The sequence below is a fragment of the Metopolophium dirhodum genome, chromosome 3, assembly GCF_019925205.1.
Source record: "Metopolophium dirhodum isolate CAU chromosome 3, ASM1992520v1, whole genome shotgun sequence".
NCBI lineage: Eukaryota > Metazoa > Arthropoda > Insecta > Hemiptera > Aphididae > Metopolophium > Metopolophium dirhodum.
In genome coordinates this window covers 8,892,672-8,912,635 of record NC_083562.1, presented here as the reverse complement: position 1 = coordinate 8,912,635, position 19,964 = coordinate 8,892,672, and the positions used below count along the sequence as shown (strand labels likewise).

Sequence of the window (19,964 nt, the reverse complement as noted above, 5' to 3'; positions counted from 1 at the left end):
ACTCTTAATGTCATATAATGTAGTTTCTGTTTTCATGAAATGAAATACAACATTTTGATAATACACTTTATTTATTTGAGAGTTTTTTAATATTTTCCCGTTTTCCTGGAACACACTGTCTAACTATATAAGTACCAGTAGACTGTAGTATAAGTATTTTATATATATTATATTATTATAATAATGTACTCGTTGGCAGTTGTGAACTAATATGTTAAGACTTAAGATTTAAGACTTAAGCTTCGAGCATGTCTGAAGAGATGTTCATGATATACATGAATTATTATGAATCGCATAAAACGAATTTTAAATTTTGAATATTAACACGTAAATGCCCATACGTTATAATAGTTTACGGTATACTGTATGCCTATATATAATATAAGACTATATTATTACAACATAACTATAGGTATAAGCGTATTCAGCTATATACCTACCTACAGTATCTATTACAGAATTACATAATACCTACATCATAAATACCTATTTTATAATATTATTTACGCCGTATATTATCGTTTTAGCTATTTCTACAGGTATTAATTAATACCTATATGTATATTTGGTATTTCGCTAGTTTTAAACGTATTCGTTATGACATTTTTATTCAGTTGACGACTGTATATATATTTAATTCATTAAAAATGTACATAAAAAAAATTTCGAAACCTAATGGACAAAATAGTATACCTACGATCAAGACTACTTAGGCTATATTACTTAGGTATTCGTTTTACAACACAATCATTATTAAATTATTTTAATACCGTGTGTATTTAATTTTTGAAATTTAAAATCTTTTTGTATTTATATATTATTGTGGTGTTTACACTTTAAAACGTGCTTAAATCGTTTTTTTGAATACATAAAATAATGTGGGTACTTATAGTATTAGGTATATATTTTTAATCAAATTGAACATTTTGGTATGTATGATACATACATATATCTATTTATGTTGTATATGGACTTTTCTAAAATCAATAGTATATTAATGAATAGTTGTTATAGCCATAAAATGAAAAAAAGTGTTAAGTCACAAACATTCATACACCGAAAAAAAATATTGTAGGTATATTATTGAATTTAAGAACCGTGAGAAACGAGTCAATCACTTAATGCTATTTATGGATTCTTGTCAGCTATTGAGCTATATGTGGTATTCGAATTCATTAAATAATACATTTTATTAATACATATATAGGATATAAAACTCTGTTCTCGTGGACTCAATTGCAATGCATCCTGTATGAAGTCAAACGAGGTACCTATATATTTATATCCATTTTTCATTGAATCTTTTATTTTATTTTTATTTTATAAATATATTTAATTCATTAAGCTTATACACATCCTTTCTTTTCTTAAAACTCGATGATACCCATCAAACCCATCTAACCCATATATCGCACTTCATAATACATATAACATATGAAACATTTAAATCAACGTATTAATGTATTATAATATAATACCATTTTCGTTGTCACTATTAGATTAGTCATTATAGTCATTACTGTAATTAGTAATAAACTAAAACAGTTATCTATGCCCTATCAGTATTATACATACATGTTTAAATAATATAATATAATATTTATTTAAAACCTATATAGTTAACATCGGCTTCTTTTTAAACTTTAATAGTATTCGATATCTTAGCTACACACACACACATAATATATATAATATAATATAATATAATATATATATATTAGATAGTAGATACCAATGAAAATTAATATGTGCCTACTGTCTAGTATGTAACTATTCAATGTGAATGGTATGCCGCTATTATATACTACGAGTATACAATATATAGTGTTTATTATGTAGATATAATAAAAAAAATTAATGAAACATTTTTTCTCAATGAAACTTGACACCACGCTATTTCGTCTCATTATGATATAAACTATAAAGTTTGAATTTCATTTCACGTCAACGCAGCAGCTACATATACTTATATGTACCTGGCGAATATAGAGGTACATATTATAATATATGTCACGCAGTCGTACACAGACATACCGCAAAAGTCACAAGAATCGTGAAACATTTTGTCGTCAAACGACTGGAACGGTGGTAAATTCGAACACGATGAGTGGTTTATTATTTTTTTTTTTCAATTATTTCAATCTCAAGTCATCGTAGCAATGTGCCAGTGTAGGCAGGTACATGTTATTATTATTGATTATCGGGTGGAAAAAAAACAAACGTCGTGGCACGCACGAACCGAGATGGATATTATGTTATGTATTATATACACGTGATACGGACGCGATTATATTATTATTATACATTGCCAAGAGATCCGTATCTGCTGCATGCAGCATCGCCGCCGTTGCTGCACCGTGCAACCCCGTGTGCACTTGTGCATACGTAACGTGTGTGGGTATTATACGCGTGTATGTTACATGCACACGCACCGGACAGGAGAGATGACACGCGGAGCCCCGCGTGTCTAGACCGCGTCCCCTGCTGCTGCGCTAGCCGGCACAGGTGCGCGGCGCGTTGGTGACGCACAAACGCCAAATATGCGATAGCGAAATAACGAGACCGGACAGCCGTGAACGCTGGCGGCCGCGCGACGAACGAAAATATCATATTATTATTATTACTATTATGTGTAGGTACGCGTCGTATGCCCGTACAATAATATTATATTTTAAACGTACGGCGGGGCATACGTATTATTATAATGCGATGCGATGTACGGCGTGCGACGGACAGAGACGGAACGAGGAACGTGTACGCAGGCACAGACAAATGAACAAACAACGCGTAATAACAATGTTATCGGCTTGTCGGTTCGCATTGTTGACTAGACACAAACATGGGCACGAGCCCGAATATTTTATTATAATATGTGTAAATATATATAATGCACATACGTACAATAATGTGTATATACTATTACTATTATGAGCACTGTGCGCGACGAAAAAAAAATATCCAATTAAATCTGAAGGGGGGTGGAGGGGAAACGCTTTTTCTGCTGTCCGTTGCGAATTACGATATTTTTTCACCTAATTTAAATGAACAATAGCGCGCTTATCTTTCGTTTTCATAAATCCGTCACGCGTTTGATAAGCAAACGCGTTTATAATAAAATATTATAACATGTTTTTATTCGTCCGCGTTCGTGCTTCTGCTAAATCGTTTCGAAAACAATGTGGCGTGCCCCTTATGACCTCCTCAGCGACTTCCAAAGATCGAATTACACGCGTATTATAATTATATCTATATGATATGAACCAAATATAATATTGTTATAATACCTTTCTCCTCGTCGCCCACGTCGAACGAGCTGCCGAAAACCGTGTGTCGTTATAAAACAAAAATATTCAACGTAACGTAGGTACACTTATTGTGTATAACGTCCAAATTGATATAAACTACGTAACATGTAGTACTCTGCAGACGACGGCTAGACGGCCGGGCGTCGCAAGTCGACGACGATGACGAAGAGAAAAAAAAACTCGCACTCGGTGCATACTGCATAGAAGTCGTTCTGTACTTCTGTGCATACAAATAACATAACAGCACGTGAATAATAATGTGCAGGTCTCAAGGCGTAATATTGCGATGTTTATTTTACGTGATGCTTAAAACGTTTTAGTAAAAATGAATATAAATTATTATAGGTAATAGTATGCAGTCTGATTTTACGTAAAAAGATTAGTTCTTATAATACCTACTCGGCCGATAGTAACGATATGCATTCATAGCACCACACGTATTACACTATACTTAGAAGTGAGTATAACGTACGGGAATATTATCATTATATTATACGGATATACGATAGCACCTACCTACCTTGGTATTATTCAATATCAAGGCATATACAATTTCTCTAAAATAATTACGTGTATAGAAATCGACGAAGGATTTCGTCGCTTGTGTTATTTCTTTATGGTCGTGCACTCGACGTTATCGTTCGCGGCCGATAATGTGTCATTCCGTCAATCCGTCGTAATATTAAGAGCGCGTTATATTATACACATTATATAATAATATATCATGTACCTACGTATTTAAGTATTTTAATACTTGGAACTGCGAGATGTGTGCAGACGTGCAGCAGTCTGCAATGGTACTCATAAGGAACCCGAATGTCTAATATTATTAAAAAAGAAAGAACCCCCGATGAGGCGACGAGTTGTCACGGGGAACACGGGGGTGCGAACCCAGCTGACAAATTTGGGTCAAGGTAAGTAACACTCAGCGCAGGCGGGTGGCTAGTACCTGCCTATTTAAATATAATAATATATCACTTTTAGAAGGTCGCGGCGCGGATTATAGGATTGTCGGGGAAAATAAAGAAAACAAGCGTTCAATATAGACGAAAACGAATTCTACCGATTAACGGACGAGCGAAGAGAAGACGATGTGAAAAATACCTACACTTATAATACAATACTCATCTAATTCAGTCATACTCGTACATTATATGCGTGTGTTTTTAAAATAATAAATAACAGGCCCGCTGCGATCGGAAATGTGTGTACACAAAACACAAACAGCAGCATACGTCGAATATTTATTAATAATAATTAGTTTTAAACGATATAGATCTATTTTACTTTTTATACATTTGACAGAAAACTACGTGTATAGTTGACCTATAATATTATAGTATGTTAAGATATATCATATTATATTATTATTATAACGGAGTTGATAAATACGAGTATAAAGCTTAAACCTTACCTGGGTCATAAGTCTATCGGCACCGGTGCCCTCGTCGTCTTTGAACTCGATGTCCGCGTTGTAGTTGGGTACCAGCTCCATGAACCTGGAGTCGTTCCGCTGGATCCGACCCTCTGGTGGCCCGCTGGCGGTGATGGAGTACTCGCTGACGTTGGGCTCGTGTTGCTGAAACACCAGAGGTTTCATCTTTCGAGGGTTCCGGAACTTGGACGGGCCACGCAACGGGCCGCAGCCTTCTACCCCGACCGCTGCCATCACGCACACAATCAGCGTAAACGTGTACCTCCACCGGTATCTGGACGCCACCGCAACAACGCCACCGCCGTCGCCGCCGTTCCTCATATCCGGCTGCCAGACACCGCATTACCGCGGCCTTTACTCATACAGCAATCGGTTGCTACACGACGTTTAAAGATTCGTGGAAAAAAAAAACAAACAATGGATGGTTTTTATATACATAAACATCATTATTGACCACTAGTTTAGTTTATATTTAAAAAAAAAAGGAACCAGACAGGTTACAAAGACCTGTAGGGAATGTTATTATAATAAACAACAGTAAATCACCTAATCAAAAAATGATATTTTAAGTGAATTTTATAACCACGCACTTCCGGAAATTTTTCAAAATTATAACTATTAAGGGTATGTTACAGTGGCATTTGTCGTCTCCGTCTTACAAGTGCGTAACATGGCAAATTTTACGCTCAGTAGAACACGTTTATCTCCGTTAGTTTAAAAATTAGAGCAAATTGACCTCTTATAAAATTTAAAGATAAGATTATTATCTAGACAATGACATAGAATTTGTTTTATGTTTTGATTTTAAAGTGAGTTACAAGTATTTTAAGATGTACAAACAGTTTACAATTTTAAAATACACATAACTCGTTTTAAAAATAAAATATAATAAAAAGCCTATGTCATTATCTATATAATAATCTTACCTTTAAATTTTATAAGAGATCAATTCGCTTTAATTTTTAAACTTACGGAGATAAATGTGTTCTGCTGAGCGTATAATTTGCTATGTTACGCACTTGTAAGACAGAGACGACAAATGTCACTGTAACGTTCCCTTAAGAGAATTTAAACGTAACATCGTCTAAGAGAACAATACTAAAATCGATAGATAAGAGGATAAGACCAGTTAAGACTTTTGGAGACTTTTTACTCCATATGTCTTAATTTGTTTCAATAGTGCTCATGCGGAAAAAGAATAATATCAAGATATACTATACTAAATTTCTATATTATCCTGGGATTAAGTGAATGAAGTGTTAAGAATTAATTTAATATAGAAATATCTGCAGAATGTGCTAATTTTTATATTTTAATGTTATTATATTTTAAATTTTAAATTACCAAACGATTTTTTGCATCATATAATTGAACGAAGTATAATTTTGTGGTTAATAATAAATAATTTATAAAAATATAAAAAATATTGAATTATGTTTTATATATTTATACTTACCAACCATTGTATATAGGTAATACTTAACACATGCAATACAATTTTTAATATTTACTAAAAGTATTATGTGAAGTATTATTTATATTATACAAAGAAATATACATTAGACTATAACTACAGACGCAATTTCTTTTGCATCTCCCAAATCACATGACGTAATCTCACTAAATTTTTTACTTACATTTGTCAACTTAATTTTAAACTTAATTGAGTTTAAAAATATCATTAACTTGCCCAGCCTTGAAATGAGATAAGACGTAACTATTAGTATACGATAATACGGAGTAGATACTTATTAATGCAATCTTAAGTAACACAATATGAAAAAGACGTAATATACTTTTAATCTACCAAAACATAACTTAAGTATTAAGAAAGTTATTTTATGTATTTATAAATGCAGGAATCTATTCAATTAATTGTACTTAGATATTATAGCTTAAAATCAGATCAAAAATTATTATTTTTTTTAGAGTAAAATTATACGTATATATATTATTTATATTTAAATTTGTTTTAATTATTAAATTATTAATATTAAGACATCACCATCATATATTGTAGGTTATTTTAGCCGTCTATATGTACCTAAATATTGTATCATTATTTATTTATTTATACTAATTATTATTTATAATAAAATAATTTAAATTGAATATTTTTTCATTTTATTTTTAAAAATATGTCTAATCTTTGAATTACGTTATATGATATAACCTGATGCCTATATATTATATGTTATATAATTTTTGTACTTGTATACTGTATAGGTAGGTACTATACTATTCGATAATACTATATGTATGTTTATTGTATATGATATACAGTATTAAACATATGTATGAAATAATATTAATAAACCTATGAACAATATTAGGTATAAATCGTGTTTTTTTACTATAAAATATTCGAACTATAAGATAAGATAAATGGTAACATTTCGACCCTGACTATACCTATACATTTAAACTACAACTACCTAAATGTTTTAGGCTAAATCATAACACAATAATACAATATGTAGAAGATTAAATAAAGGAAACTGTAACGGGAGTTTACTAAGAATCGTATCCACAATAAAAACTGTGTTCCCGCTGAGAAAGGTTTTTTATATCATCTCTTGTACGCGTATGTAGACCTGCAAATAGGTACCTATATAAAACCGTAGGCAGTAGGCATCTGTTATATATCAATAATCTATATGATTTTGTGATCTATAATTTGTGATTAATAAGAATTCCGCTATATCAGAAATAAAATTGAATTTATTACATCATTAAGAAATCATAAGTTTATAATTTTATCATAATTACTGTGACCCGTCATCAAAATTAACGAGTATATATTATTAATTATAATTATACGAAAAATAATTAATCTTGTTTAATGGAAATTGATGATGAAAAATAATAGTATATAAAACTACTGTTGAGTTATATCAAGTTATTTACGAAAGTGATAAGGAAACATATTTTATGAATCATAATATATCTACTAATTTGAACTAATTTCATACATATCTAATTTACTAAATGATATTTTTTCAATATTAAAAACTCGTTATATTTTATTTAATTAACTTCTATATGATTATATTATAATTTATAGTTATATTGGAGAAATAATAATTTGAAATGCTTATGATTTTTAAATTGTAGTCTATACTTGTTTTCTTTATAAATTACATTGAATATTTAATGTCATCTATTATTTATCATTTTGATGTATAATATTTATATTTTGATATTCCACTTACCTTGTGAATGCCGATTATTGGTATTTTGTAAATATCAAGTTGGAAAAAATGAATTATTCCGAGTGGTGTGCTGCACTATAAATGCGCGTTCGGCGAGTAGCCGTTACCGCACGTTACACAATTCGAAATAACGAGAAAAATACGAGAAACTAATTAAAACTATTAACGAAACTTAATCACGATATCAAACTGAAAATGTGTAGACATTTTTTTCAAAATAATACTTTTCAAAACCGATCTCGGTATAAAAATGATGGAAAACTTCGAATTCGGTACACCGAAGTCGCGCCGAACCGATTCTGGTAACAAGGTCAACGAATTTGAACCAGACTCGGTGATGTTGTTGTGGGTGTGAGCCACAATCGTTCTCCCACCCCAGTGTATGGAGCTCCGCCCATTTCGTGGCCGCCTCCATGTACACGAGGACTGCGTCGCGTGTGCCGCCGGTCACCGACGTACGCCGAATAGTCAGACAAACCCGACTGGCGCTCTTGCGGTCTTGCGGAGCCTTTTGTGCACTTCAATAGACAAAGGTGCAACGTTCGTTGATCGCCTTGCATGGAGATCCCGTGTTCTCGAGAAACGGATCGCTTCCGGATCAAGTCACCGATATCGTTGTGTCAAAATCCTTTTTGGTCATCCTAATATAAAGGTAAAGGTGTGGCAAACTGCATGATATTGAGATACACATATACGGTCTTCTTTCATATTATACCTAAATGAAAATAACAATACCTATTATAAGTAAATATTTGGTGAAAATAAAATCTGTAGACTAAGAATATTTTTACAATAACTTTTTGATTTATAAAACCATAAACTAAAAAAAAAATACCTTGCTTCGCTGGTCGCTTTATTCTAGAAAAATATACCTTTACATTACAACACCTATGTCTATCATGTAGAAAACTGGGTTTGTCCCTTTTATCTTATTTTTATTCTTGTCATGTGAAATTGATTTCTGACGTTTCCTGCTCTTATGGCGTCTTTGCAAAACTATTATACTTATTGTTAGTACTCGCTACTCGGTATACCCATAATCCTTACCTACAATACTGACACAATATATGGATTATGAACCTATCTATATAGTACCAACTACAGGTATATTTACAGGTACTTACCTGCTAAAATATGTTTTGAGGATCAATGGGGTAAATTTAACCATAGGTATAGATACAGTAAGAATTAATATTAGATCAAAATGATATGTGGAAAACGAAAAATAAATTAAGTAAAAATACTAAAAAGGTACTAGGTATAGATAGACATTTTAAGTGGTAATTATTCGTCACAGATACCTATTGGCTATTATTATTATTTTTAATATTAATTAAATTATTATGTGTATTTTATTATAGTTAAGGGTGTATTTATATAGATTAAAGTTATACAATTGTTAATTCGTATTGTATTGGTAACATTATATTATATATATATATATATTATGTATTCACATGATTATTAATAAATCGCATAAATTATTAGGTTTTATTAATTGTAGTTGTACGGACTTAACTGATAAACTTACTATAAAATCGATTTACTGTTCGTTAATACGACCCATCTGTGAATACGGTTCTATTGTATGATCTCCCTACCAGACAGGAAAAAGTACAGCACAAATTTTTACTCTACATCTCATTTAAATGCTCCATACCTAGAGAACCTCACACATCTTTAGAATCCACTCCTATATTTATTAAACCTCCAGACGTTGGAACACAGACGTAGAAGTCTTGACTTATGTTTCCTGTATAAGCTTTTGAATGGTAATGTAGACTGTCCAGATTTTTTAAGCCGTTTAACCTTCTATACTCCCACTTCTAACACTCGATCGACAAACACTTTTCGTTTCAGCATACAAGTTACTAACTATGGTTATAACCTATATATTATATACTGCACAGCTATTTTTTTTTATTATTAAAAATGAATATTTACAATGGATATAAAGTTAACACAGTAATTATGATAGAAACATTTAATAATAAGAAACAAAGACAGGGTGACCTGAACGATACTATAGGTACTCCAAAAGGCAAACATTTATTGATTATTAGACGTATACAATATGTGAACACGAAATATTTCTGTCCAGTAATATAGAATTGAGACGGGAGGATCAGCTTTCATTATATCTATAATCTATCATCTAATGAAAGTGTATACTTATTACTTAATATGTTACATATTATTAGGTATATACTATATATATAGTACCTATGTTATATTAATTTTTCTTAGTTCATTAGGTTTAACTAATTTTTGCCAAAAACATTTCATATAAGTATAACTAATCTATTATTTTACGGGATGGTCCTATAGTATAGCTGTTTACCTGAAGAAAAAGAATAACTATTATTAGTTAATATTGGTATAGCTATAGGTTCCTAGGAATGGTGTGAACAGTGGTCTGTGAATATATCATGGTGTAATAATATTAGTAAAATTAGTTTAAAATCGAAATATTTTTAAAATTTCATTGGGTACCTACCTTATATACACAGAAAATAATTACATATACGTAAGTAACAGTAAAATATATCAAATATCTATGAATAATATGCTATGAATTACAACAAAATAACTAATAACTGATTAAAAATCGTATTATCCAGTTTTGTCAAATTAAACATATCAAACACTTAAAAAAAAAAATTGTGACTATATTTTTAACATTTTTAAATTACTTGAAGAACAATTATGGGGGACCTCGTATTATATCATCTAGCTTTACGACTAACAATCAAAAATGTTCTATCAGATACCACCTTTAATTGTAGAAGCAAATTTGAACAACGAAAAAGGGTGATGATACGCAGACACCAAAAAATATTAATTAAAACCAATACATATCTAAAACAATGTGATGTATGGTGTACCTATAAGCTATATTATATTTTAATAATAGCTATTGTATTATAAAATATAAGGCATAATTTCAATTTGTATTAAACATTTCAAACAAAGATGACCGATGGCGAATGGATATAAAAGGCAAAATTAATGGAAACAAATAAGAAGGCGTATATAACATATTGGAAGCCATACTGGATTTTGAAAACATGTGCATACAAAGGGTGTATTTTTTATATATGAAAATAAAAAAATATAGTAATAAAAAATGCAAAATGTCGATCTTACTGTATTCCATTCAAAACAAGTTGTATGTTATTTATGATGACAGGTAACTTCCGCAATATTAAATTTATTGCTGTTTCAAGATTTGTCCAGTTAAACAATATTATTTATATTATTTTCTCATCACCTTGTGTGATGCTAAATGAGTAATATAATAATGAACCAGTAATATAGTTTAAAATACTATATTACCCGCAGAAGTCCTAAAGTCATATTTAGGCACACCATATTATGATCCTTAGATTGCAAGTCATTAAAATATAGGCAGCAAGATTAAATTAGAGATACATTTCGTCAAAAATAATACCTGTATAAAATATTATTATATTATAAGGTTCTTTAAATTCAATTTTAAAAAGTTATAATACCCCTGTCCCCTATATACCTATTATCATTTAATTTATATCATTAATCACTCGTACCGTATTTTTGTTCAATCATGGACATTTTATAAAACCAGTAAATGAATAACATATCCCATAAGTCAAATAATTATAATATGTATAATTTATCAATGCCCAATTTTAGATTCTGAGCGGAGCGATTAATGTATTGATTTAGAAATGTGTGTTTCTTTATTAATTTTTTATAAATTGTTATTAATTTTAGATTCTGAGCGGAGCGAGGAAGCTAGTGGTTTTACAATGATATTCATTTATTTATTTTTTTTATCTTGTAAACAAAATTTCTACCAGAATGAGTGCTTCGATTTCAACATAATATAGTATCTTAATTTTTAGAAAATTGGATCAAGATTATAGTACTTTAAATTTATTTAATTTTTCGATTTTCTCAATAGTTTTTAAACACCACGGGAAAAAATCACCAAAATACCCTATTGCTAAGCTATTTTTTTCTAACGCTTTGTTTCACCATACAAACGAATAAATTTAAAAATTACCTATAATTCCCACTAGGTATATATATTATATACAATTATAATGGTTACTTATTCATACATATATTTATAATTCATACATTTTCTTTTGTCCGCTCAGAATCATTTTTTATCGAATGCAATCATATTGCATTCAAATTGAATACTGTAATAAATAATAATACAATATCATGTCCGAGAATCGAAGTGACGATGGACCACCGCTGACCCCGCTGAACTTATTTTTTATTATTTGTGTCTGCGTGTACATGATGAGTATTCGAAATAATGTTTTAATTTTCAACTTCAGTACCTTGTTCGATGGGAAAGTGAATTTATATAGTTGGTGCATTGAGGAGGTCAAAAGTAAAAAATTCCCAGTAGTTTTCAAAAGCGCCGGGAAAAACAAATAAAAGTTAAGGAAAAACAGGAATTTTTACGAAAAATTGATTTTGGTTGTTGGTGTAATTCTAAAACAAATGGACCGTATAGATGCATGCAATTTTGACTCAATGTTTATATATTAGAATTTGCTATACACCAATACACCATAAAGTTCTCAAAATATTTTGACTTGTTTTGAGGTGTTTACGGACATTTTCAGTTTCCAATTTTTTTGTCAATAAAATTGTATTTTTTGGGTCAAAAGGCTTGAAAATTTAATATAAAACTCCTATTATACTATTAAAATGGGATTTTAAAAATATTAAAAATACATGGTCACGATTTTTTTTTACAAGCATTTAAAGTTCGACTTATGACAAAATTAAAAAATGATTTTGTAGTTAAAAATGTATAAAATGTTCAAATTACAAGTATATAATATAGCTAATGATTGAAAATGTTAACAAGGTTCTACATAAATTACTTTATTCACAATAATATCATCAAATATACTTAGAAATATTATCATAGGCTGACTGAACGTCTTTGCTCAGAATCGTTTTTGGTATACAATGAAAATGTTAACAAGGTTCTACATAAATTACTTTATTCACAATAATATCATCAAATATACTTAGAAATATTATCATAGGCTGACTGAACGTCTTTGCTCAGAATCGTTTTTGGTATACAATGATATTAATATATTATATAACATATATAGTATATACTGTACAGCAGAGTGATACCAATTTGCCCACCTTTTTAATAGTTTTTTGTCATAAACGTATAACATTGCTATGTATTATTGTTTCATCCGATCGTCACACAACTATACAAATATTAGGTACGATCAAAACTCGCATATAGGTACTAAGGTACATTATATAACTTTTATATTTTCCACTCCCCAGAGCCTACGTATAATAGGTACAGGTTAAGAGGACGTTATACCGATAATTTTTAACGGTAAAAACATGTCCACGCAAGACAGACAAAATACTAAGCAGCATTAAAAAGTGGTTTTATAGAGTTAAAATTATTTGTATGAAATGTATAGATAACAATATTTAGGGGTCACCCCATCGGCCTTTTTTGAAGTATTAGTTATGAAAAATTTAGTTGTTTAAAAAATGTAAAAAAAAAATGTTTGATGAGCTGTATATTATTAAGAATATATCAACAAAACCTCGATGACTGACAATGTCTCCGAAATATTTTAATTATAATAATATACCTACTACAGCTGATGAAACTAGGCGCCCGGTATACGCAGTCAGTATAGTATAGCCTATAGTATACGCACTTGCACACATGCAGTGGTATATCCGTACTGGTAAGCTGTACACACACATTACATACCTATACAAGAAGCATATTATACAACACGCCATGTGTCTGTGAGAACAGAGATGGTACCCGTGGGATACTGTGACGGCCGATGTACACGTACAGGTGCCCGCTAAGATGTTTCTACCGTAGACGATAGACCTTACATGCATACTACCTATTAATATAACTAAGTATGAGGTCTATGGTTTCTACACCCCCTCCACTTTTTACCTTTACCTACCTAATATTATTATGTACTTATATACATTATAAATTTAGTGTACCTATATACTGTATAGTACACGCACATAATACTACGGTAGGTACGAACATGCACAAGAAACGTCGGTTTCTCACTGATGTTATATTGTATTACTCGACGACGGCAGCGGGGTATAGTCTTCGTCGTTGTCGTCGTCATAATCGTAACCGTATAGGTATAATATAATATATATAACTACACAGCCGTCGCCTTTTTTACAGCGCGCTCTCGCGCTCTCCTTCCTCCTCCGGGCGGTACAGGTGTGCCGCCCGGTATCATACCATTTGCCCATTGGAAGCTGGGCGTGGTCCAAAAGTTGCTCATCATCATCATCATCATCATCATCATCATCATCATCATCATAACCATCATCATCATAATCATAATCGGCATCATCATCATTATCATATAATCATCTTCGTCACCGTCATCGTCAACTCTGCCGCCACCGCTGCGTAAACGACCTGCAGAGGGTCTCTTCTACAAATCTATTATACAATTTTTACAATCGTTCAAAAGAAAATTACACTAATATAATATAAATATTTTTTTTAACGAATGACTTAGAAAACGAATAACATTTTTATCCACACCGATAATTTAAGGGATTTAGATCGTGGTCGGTGCACTGTTTTTACTCGAAATTCACGAGAACTTTCGTTAGTATATAAGTATAATACGCACTATACGCGTCTGCAGGCGTCTACGCACAGATAGGTTACACATATAGATACCTACCTGGCTACCTATTATGTGCTTAACCTGCAAGTTAACTCGAAAACTAGTTCCTCTAAAGTCGATGGTTCAAACTGTAAAAAAAATTAGATGTTTAAAGGATAACTATAGAGTATAGGATGATTGTCATAACGGAATTAGTTGATAATATATCCATTTTTCAAACACTAAATAATTTTAATAATCAAACATTTAAAAATCCTAATTCGTTAAAAACATATCAGAATAATATTAGGTATACAATAATAGTTAGGTATCTGGAATATATTTAAGTTTACATACATATATAAGACATTTTTACAAGCACTTATACAATTAGATGATGAAGTAAAGAAATCAGTCATATCCGCTGTCATTTAAACATGTAAACAGTATAATTTATACATCGAATAATGTTACAGGAAAATGCCAAACTTGGCCGAGCGGACTAAGGCATCGGTTGTAACGCATGCCGGCTCTGATTCAAACCTCGGTTCACGGACGGCATTTTTCTTCGGGCAAGTCACCGTGTCCGGAGAGAAGTGCCGCCATCCCCCACCCGGGCATGGCAGATACCCAAAGGTGCCCACTAAAAAATCTGCCAAACCAAAACACACGTGTTTACTAAACTACAGTTCCTCTCCATACAGACAAAAAAAACAAACAGCTAATGGCCATAGTTGCCGGGCTTCACGATCAATAAAAAAAAAAAAATAAATAAATAATATACTTTCCACATATTTCACTCTTTTTGACTACTTTGCAAAAACAAAGTTAGGTAGTGCCTCTAACCTTTTGTCAGTTTATTTTTAATAATATGAGATTACAATATTTATTGAATGCTATGGAGTAAATTTTCTTGCATAACAAACAATTCCTCTTTCCTAAACTTTAAATGTTTATACCAACCATTTTGGATAAAATATTAAAATATAGTATTTTGTATATTTATTATTATATTGTTTTAACATTCATCATTTAAATAATATTTAGACATAAACTAGGTATAGAGTTAAAAACTAAGGATGACAATTAAAAAAGTAAGAATTCTAAAAATCCCAATGATATAAAATATGAAAATGGTATTTATTTTTTAATACATTCAGTAGGTAACTAATGATTAATGAATAATAATACGTTTATAATATAATACAGATAAGGACTTAAAACAATAAAAAAATACTAAATAAATAGTATTATAAATTGAGTCTTGCATTAAAAAAATCACTCTGCATCTGCGTATAATATAATATTTCAGCGTATTGTGTAATAGTTTTTTTACACTAAATAATATTTTATAAGTTTCTATGTAGAATATAATATTAAATAACATAATAGTATAAAAGTGCATAGTGCATATAACTATATAAGTATGACAATAAAGGCGTATTGCGCTTGCACATTATTAAAATTAATTTATGCTTATAATATGACGATTTAACAAAGAAATCAAATTCGGTATAATCTGTTAAAACTTAAATTTGATCAAGGAACTCAAAAATTTCTTCAAAAATTAAATTCTATATATCAACATAATATCTAATATAGTTTCCATAATGTCAAAATCATAAAGGACTTGTGCTGCTTTCGTCTGGACCAGTTGTACAGTTTGATTCTATACTGCCTTAATATGATTGTATACTGTATAATACGTATGTGTATATATTATATATACACACACACACTGTTACACAATAATGTTGAGATTCAATTATCACTGTGATAGTCGGCCTGCATAATAATACGTATATAATGGACCATTGAGGAATGCAGCAGGTGTAATGTGGGACAAAATACAATTTGTGTATGTTTGGCTTCCATACTGCGTAACTAATTTCGGGCAGGAATCGTATATAGAAATACATTTCAAAAGAAAAAGATAAAAAAAGAAGAAGAAAAAAATAAACCATAACTACATCCCTATGTTTATGGTGGAGTTCCGAAATGTTTACATACTACAGTCAAAATGTAAGTTATTGCAAAATTTTCTCATGTAATTTATAACAACAAAAGGCACCGGCTGATAGGTTTAAGATGCTTGTATAGGTACTTCAATAAAATGTGTATTGTATATACATATAAGTCTAATCCTAGAGTATACTATTAGAGTGTGTATTTATAAGAAAGTAAAAACCAATATGATCATACTTAAAATAACTTGCACGTCCTTCACCAGTGCAGACCAGAGTATACGTCTTTTATCAAGTATAAACTGTTTGGATAAATACATAATTCTGAAATATAGTGTGTACTAAATACTGTATTAACAGTTGTATTACAGTATATTACACTAAATACGTGGACATAAAGATACCTGAAAACTGGTACCTATAACCTATTGGTTTTAAACTTATGTGTTTTTTTATTTTTATTTTTAAAAAACGTGTTTATGTACCATGTATACGATAAGTTGTGGAAGTTGTGGATCATTCTTCGGTTTTCACCTTCAATATCTTTTCCAATGGGAAATAAAATCTAGTTGGTACATAAGTACATTCGAGAGGCCAAAATTTAAAATTCCAAGTAATTTTTAAAAGCGCGCCAGAAAAAACAAAAAAAAAAAAATTAGGAAAAACGGGAAATTTAACGCATAATTGGTTTTCGACAAAATTGATTTTGATTTTTGGTGTATTTTTTGTTTCGTTTTTCATGTATTACCGTAAATACATGAAATTTTTACTAAATGTTTATATCGTATAATTTCTATACGACATACAATTTTCAAAATATTTTGACTCGAGTTGAAATATTTATAGGTATATGAAATTTTCGATTATTATTAGTTTTTTTAAAATTAATGTCAATGAAAAAATATTCGATCGGTCAAAAAACTTAAGTATGTTGAAAATCCACAATAATTTTTTATGAGCGTCTGAAGTTCGAATTTCGACAAAATTCGTAAATACCACGAGCATTTGAAAATTATTTTCAGTTAAAAATATTTCTTTTGATATATACAATTTGAAAATGTAATAAAAGATTCCTCAAAAGTTTTTCTACTTTTATCAACATTTTTAAATGTCCACTGGAAAGTCAAATTAAATTTTTATAAGTGTCTGAAGTTAAAATGTTTACAACATTGGATATTCACTTGATTTCTCATGGAGCGATTTTTTTAGTTTGTTGTAATTCAAAAACGAATAATTGAGGTACTTTAAATTTACACCATATGTTTATTTTATCAATTCCTATACTTGATAGCATTTTAAAAATATTTTGACTGTTTTCGAGCTGTTCACGGACATTTTCATTTTTCGCCCACTTAACCTCTTTTTTGTTGTTAGTTTTTAGAGTAAGTTAAGTTCCATCAATGGATGGATTCATGGATTCTTCTTCTACTCAAGAGTACAACTCATTATAATATACCAACATCACTTACACTTATTGTAAAAATATATATTTACATATCGTATAATGAATATTGATATATAAAAAAAAAAAATCATTTTTCTATCTGATTTCAGGCTCTTGTGTTATGCGTGAAATGTGAAATTAAGTAGTTTTATAAAAAGGAAAATGGAAAAATCTTATTTACTTATATTTTGTATGTAAATTAATAATACCTTGTTATCTATATTGTTAAATTGTTTATCTAAGAATCTTCATTTTTCATAACTGTCTCGTTAGAAATGTTCCTATACCTACATTACATTACTATTTTATAAATTAATAATGATGACATTTTAAAGTAATATAATATAGATACCCAAGAAGTATTAACTATTAAGCTATTAAATATTATTCTTATTGGTAGATGGATCAATAATTCACAAACAATGACAACAAAAACCTAATGGTACATATACTTCTACTATACAGGTTAATTAAAAAAAAAATATTTGATTGAATCTTAAGTAGTTTTTATACCTACTAAAAACCATGAACAATTCAAATTTGGTGGTTATAGACTTAGTTTGAAGTAAGTAAGTAGAGGTTGTGGATCTCAGTATTTGCACTACTACAATTTAAATATTGAGTCCAGACTTCCAGGTATAATTTAAAGAAAACAAAATTAAAATTACTAATCGTACTCAATACTTTTCTATCGGGAAACAATTTAACTACCTACCTATGGCATTTGGTTGTCGACTTTTATGTTGGATATAATAAAATATAATGTGTTTTTGTAATAAGTTAAATTTCATTGTTATACAAAAAAATTACTTAAAAAAAATATTTAATTTAGTTTAGTGTAGGTAGTACCTAATCCTATTTATATATTTGTATTATACAATATACAGTATACATACATTTTGTGTATTTTGTTAAAAAAAAAACATAGTTTATAAAGCATGATAAAAACCAGTTATTATTTAATATAAGTGATAATACATCCACCCACTCATATTAAACGAGTATGTGCAATCCCATTTCTCATATAAAACAAATTTATTTGTGAGCAAAGAATACTTTTATATTAAAAACATAAATGAAAATACTGCAAAATAATTGTTTGATTAGGTGCTTTGTAGTTCATGGTGTTCATAGTACTTTATACACATTTATTTATGCATAGTGCGTGCATTGAATTGTAATTAATAACAATGTTATATTTTATCTAGAAGAACTGTTATGTAAAGAGCCTTTCAGTTCCAGCCCCTGGGCACTGGAGGTTTTATAAGTAGCCTTTAACATTCTTGGGATCAAGGTACCTACCGTGTTTTTCATCGTTGTTTAATCGAACCGGACGCGGCCCTGTAAATAGGTACAAGCAAACAGTGTTGAACTGGTGAAGAGTATCTCTCATATTTTCAGTTTTCTGACAAGTGTTATTGATTTTGCTCTGATCGTCCTTTGTTGACTAAGTATTTCATTTGTATGTAGTTTTAGTTATTTTTCTTTTTACACAATATATTTACAACCTGAGGGAGACACGAGAAGTCTAAGGTAAACGTACCTATATATAGTCGTACACCACTTGAAAATAGGATGTTCATAAGCCAAATGAATGAAATATAATGCAAGGTACCTGTATATAATGAATGGTGTTATAGTAATAATTGAAATCATTCCAATGGCTAATGAAATCTAAAACTAATTACTTGAAACTTGAAAGTCAAGTCATCTATACATTTTTAAGTACATAACATATAGCGTATATCCATTCAATACCTCGCTTCCATGTTACACAACATTATAAGTCGATATAGCTAGGTGTTACTTTTCCTTTACTACAGTGCCAAGTGTTTCTGTGTTAGATAATTAAGTAAAATCAGGGACCACTGTCATGCCTGTCTTTCACATTCGCTGTCTGCTGTTATTATTATATTCACATCCTTTTTTCAGGAAAAAAAATATA

At 30.1% G+C, this 19,964-nt stretch overlaps 1 protein-coding gene across 1 annotated transcript in view; it reads right to left on the bottom strand.

Annotated features, from left to right (window-relative positions):
* The window catches only part of LOC132940713 (desert hedgehog protein), a 43,997-nt gene extending 35,702 nt beyond the window's left edge, over nucleotides 1–8,295 (bottom strand). The window contains exons 1-2 of the mRNA XM_061008424.1: nucleotides 7,953–8,295; nucleotides 4,720–5,116 (exon numbers count right to left, since the gene is read on the bottom strand). Of these exons, the coding sequence (XP_060864407.1) occupies nucleotides 4,720–5,061 (342 nt within the window). The 5' untranslated portion in view covers nucleotides 5,062–5,116; nucleotides 7,953–8,295. The remainder of the gene's footprint in view (nucleotides 1–4,719; nucleotides 5,117–7,952) is intronic.
* Between the last annotated feature and the right edge of the window lie 11,669 nt (nucleotides 8,296–19,964).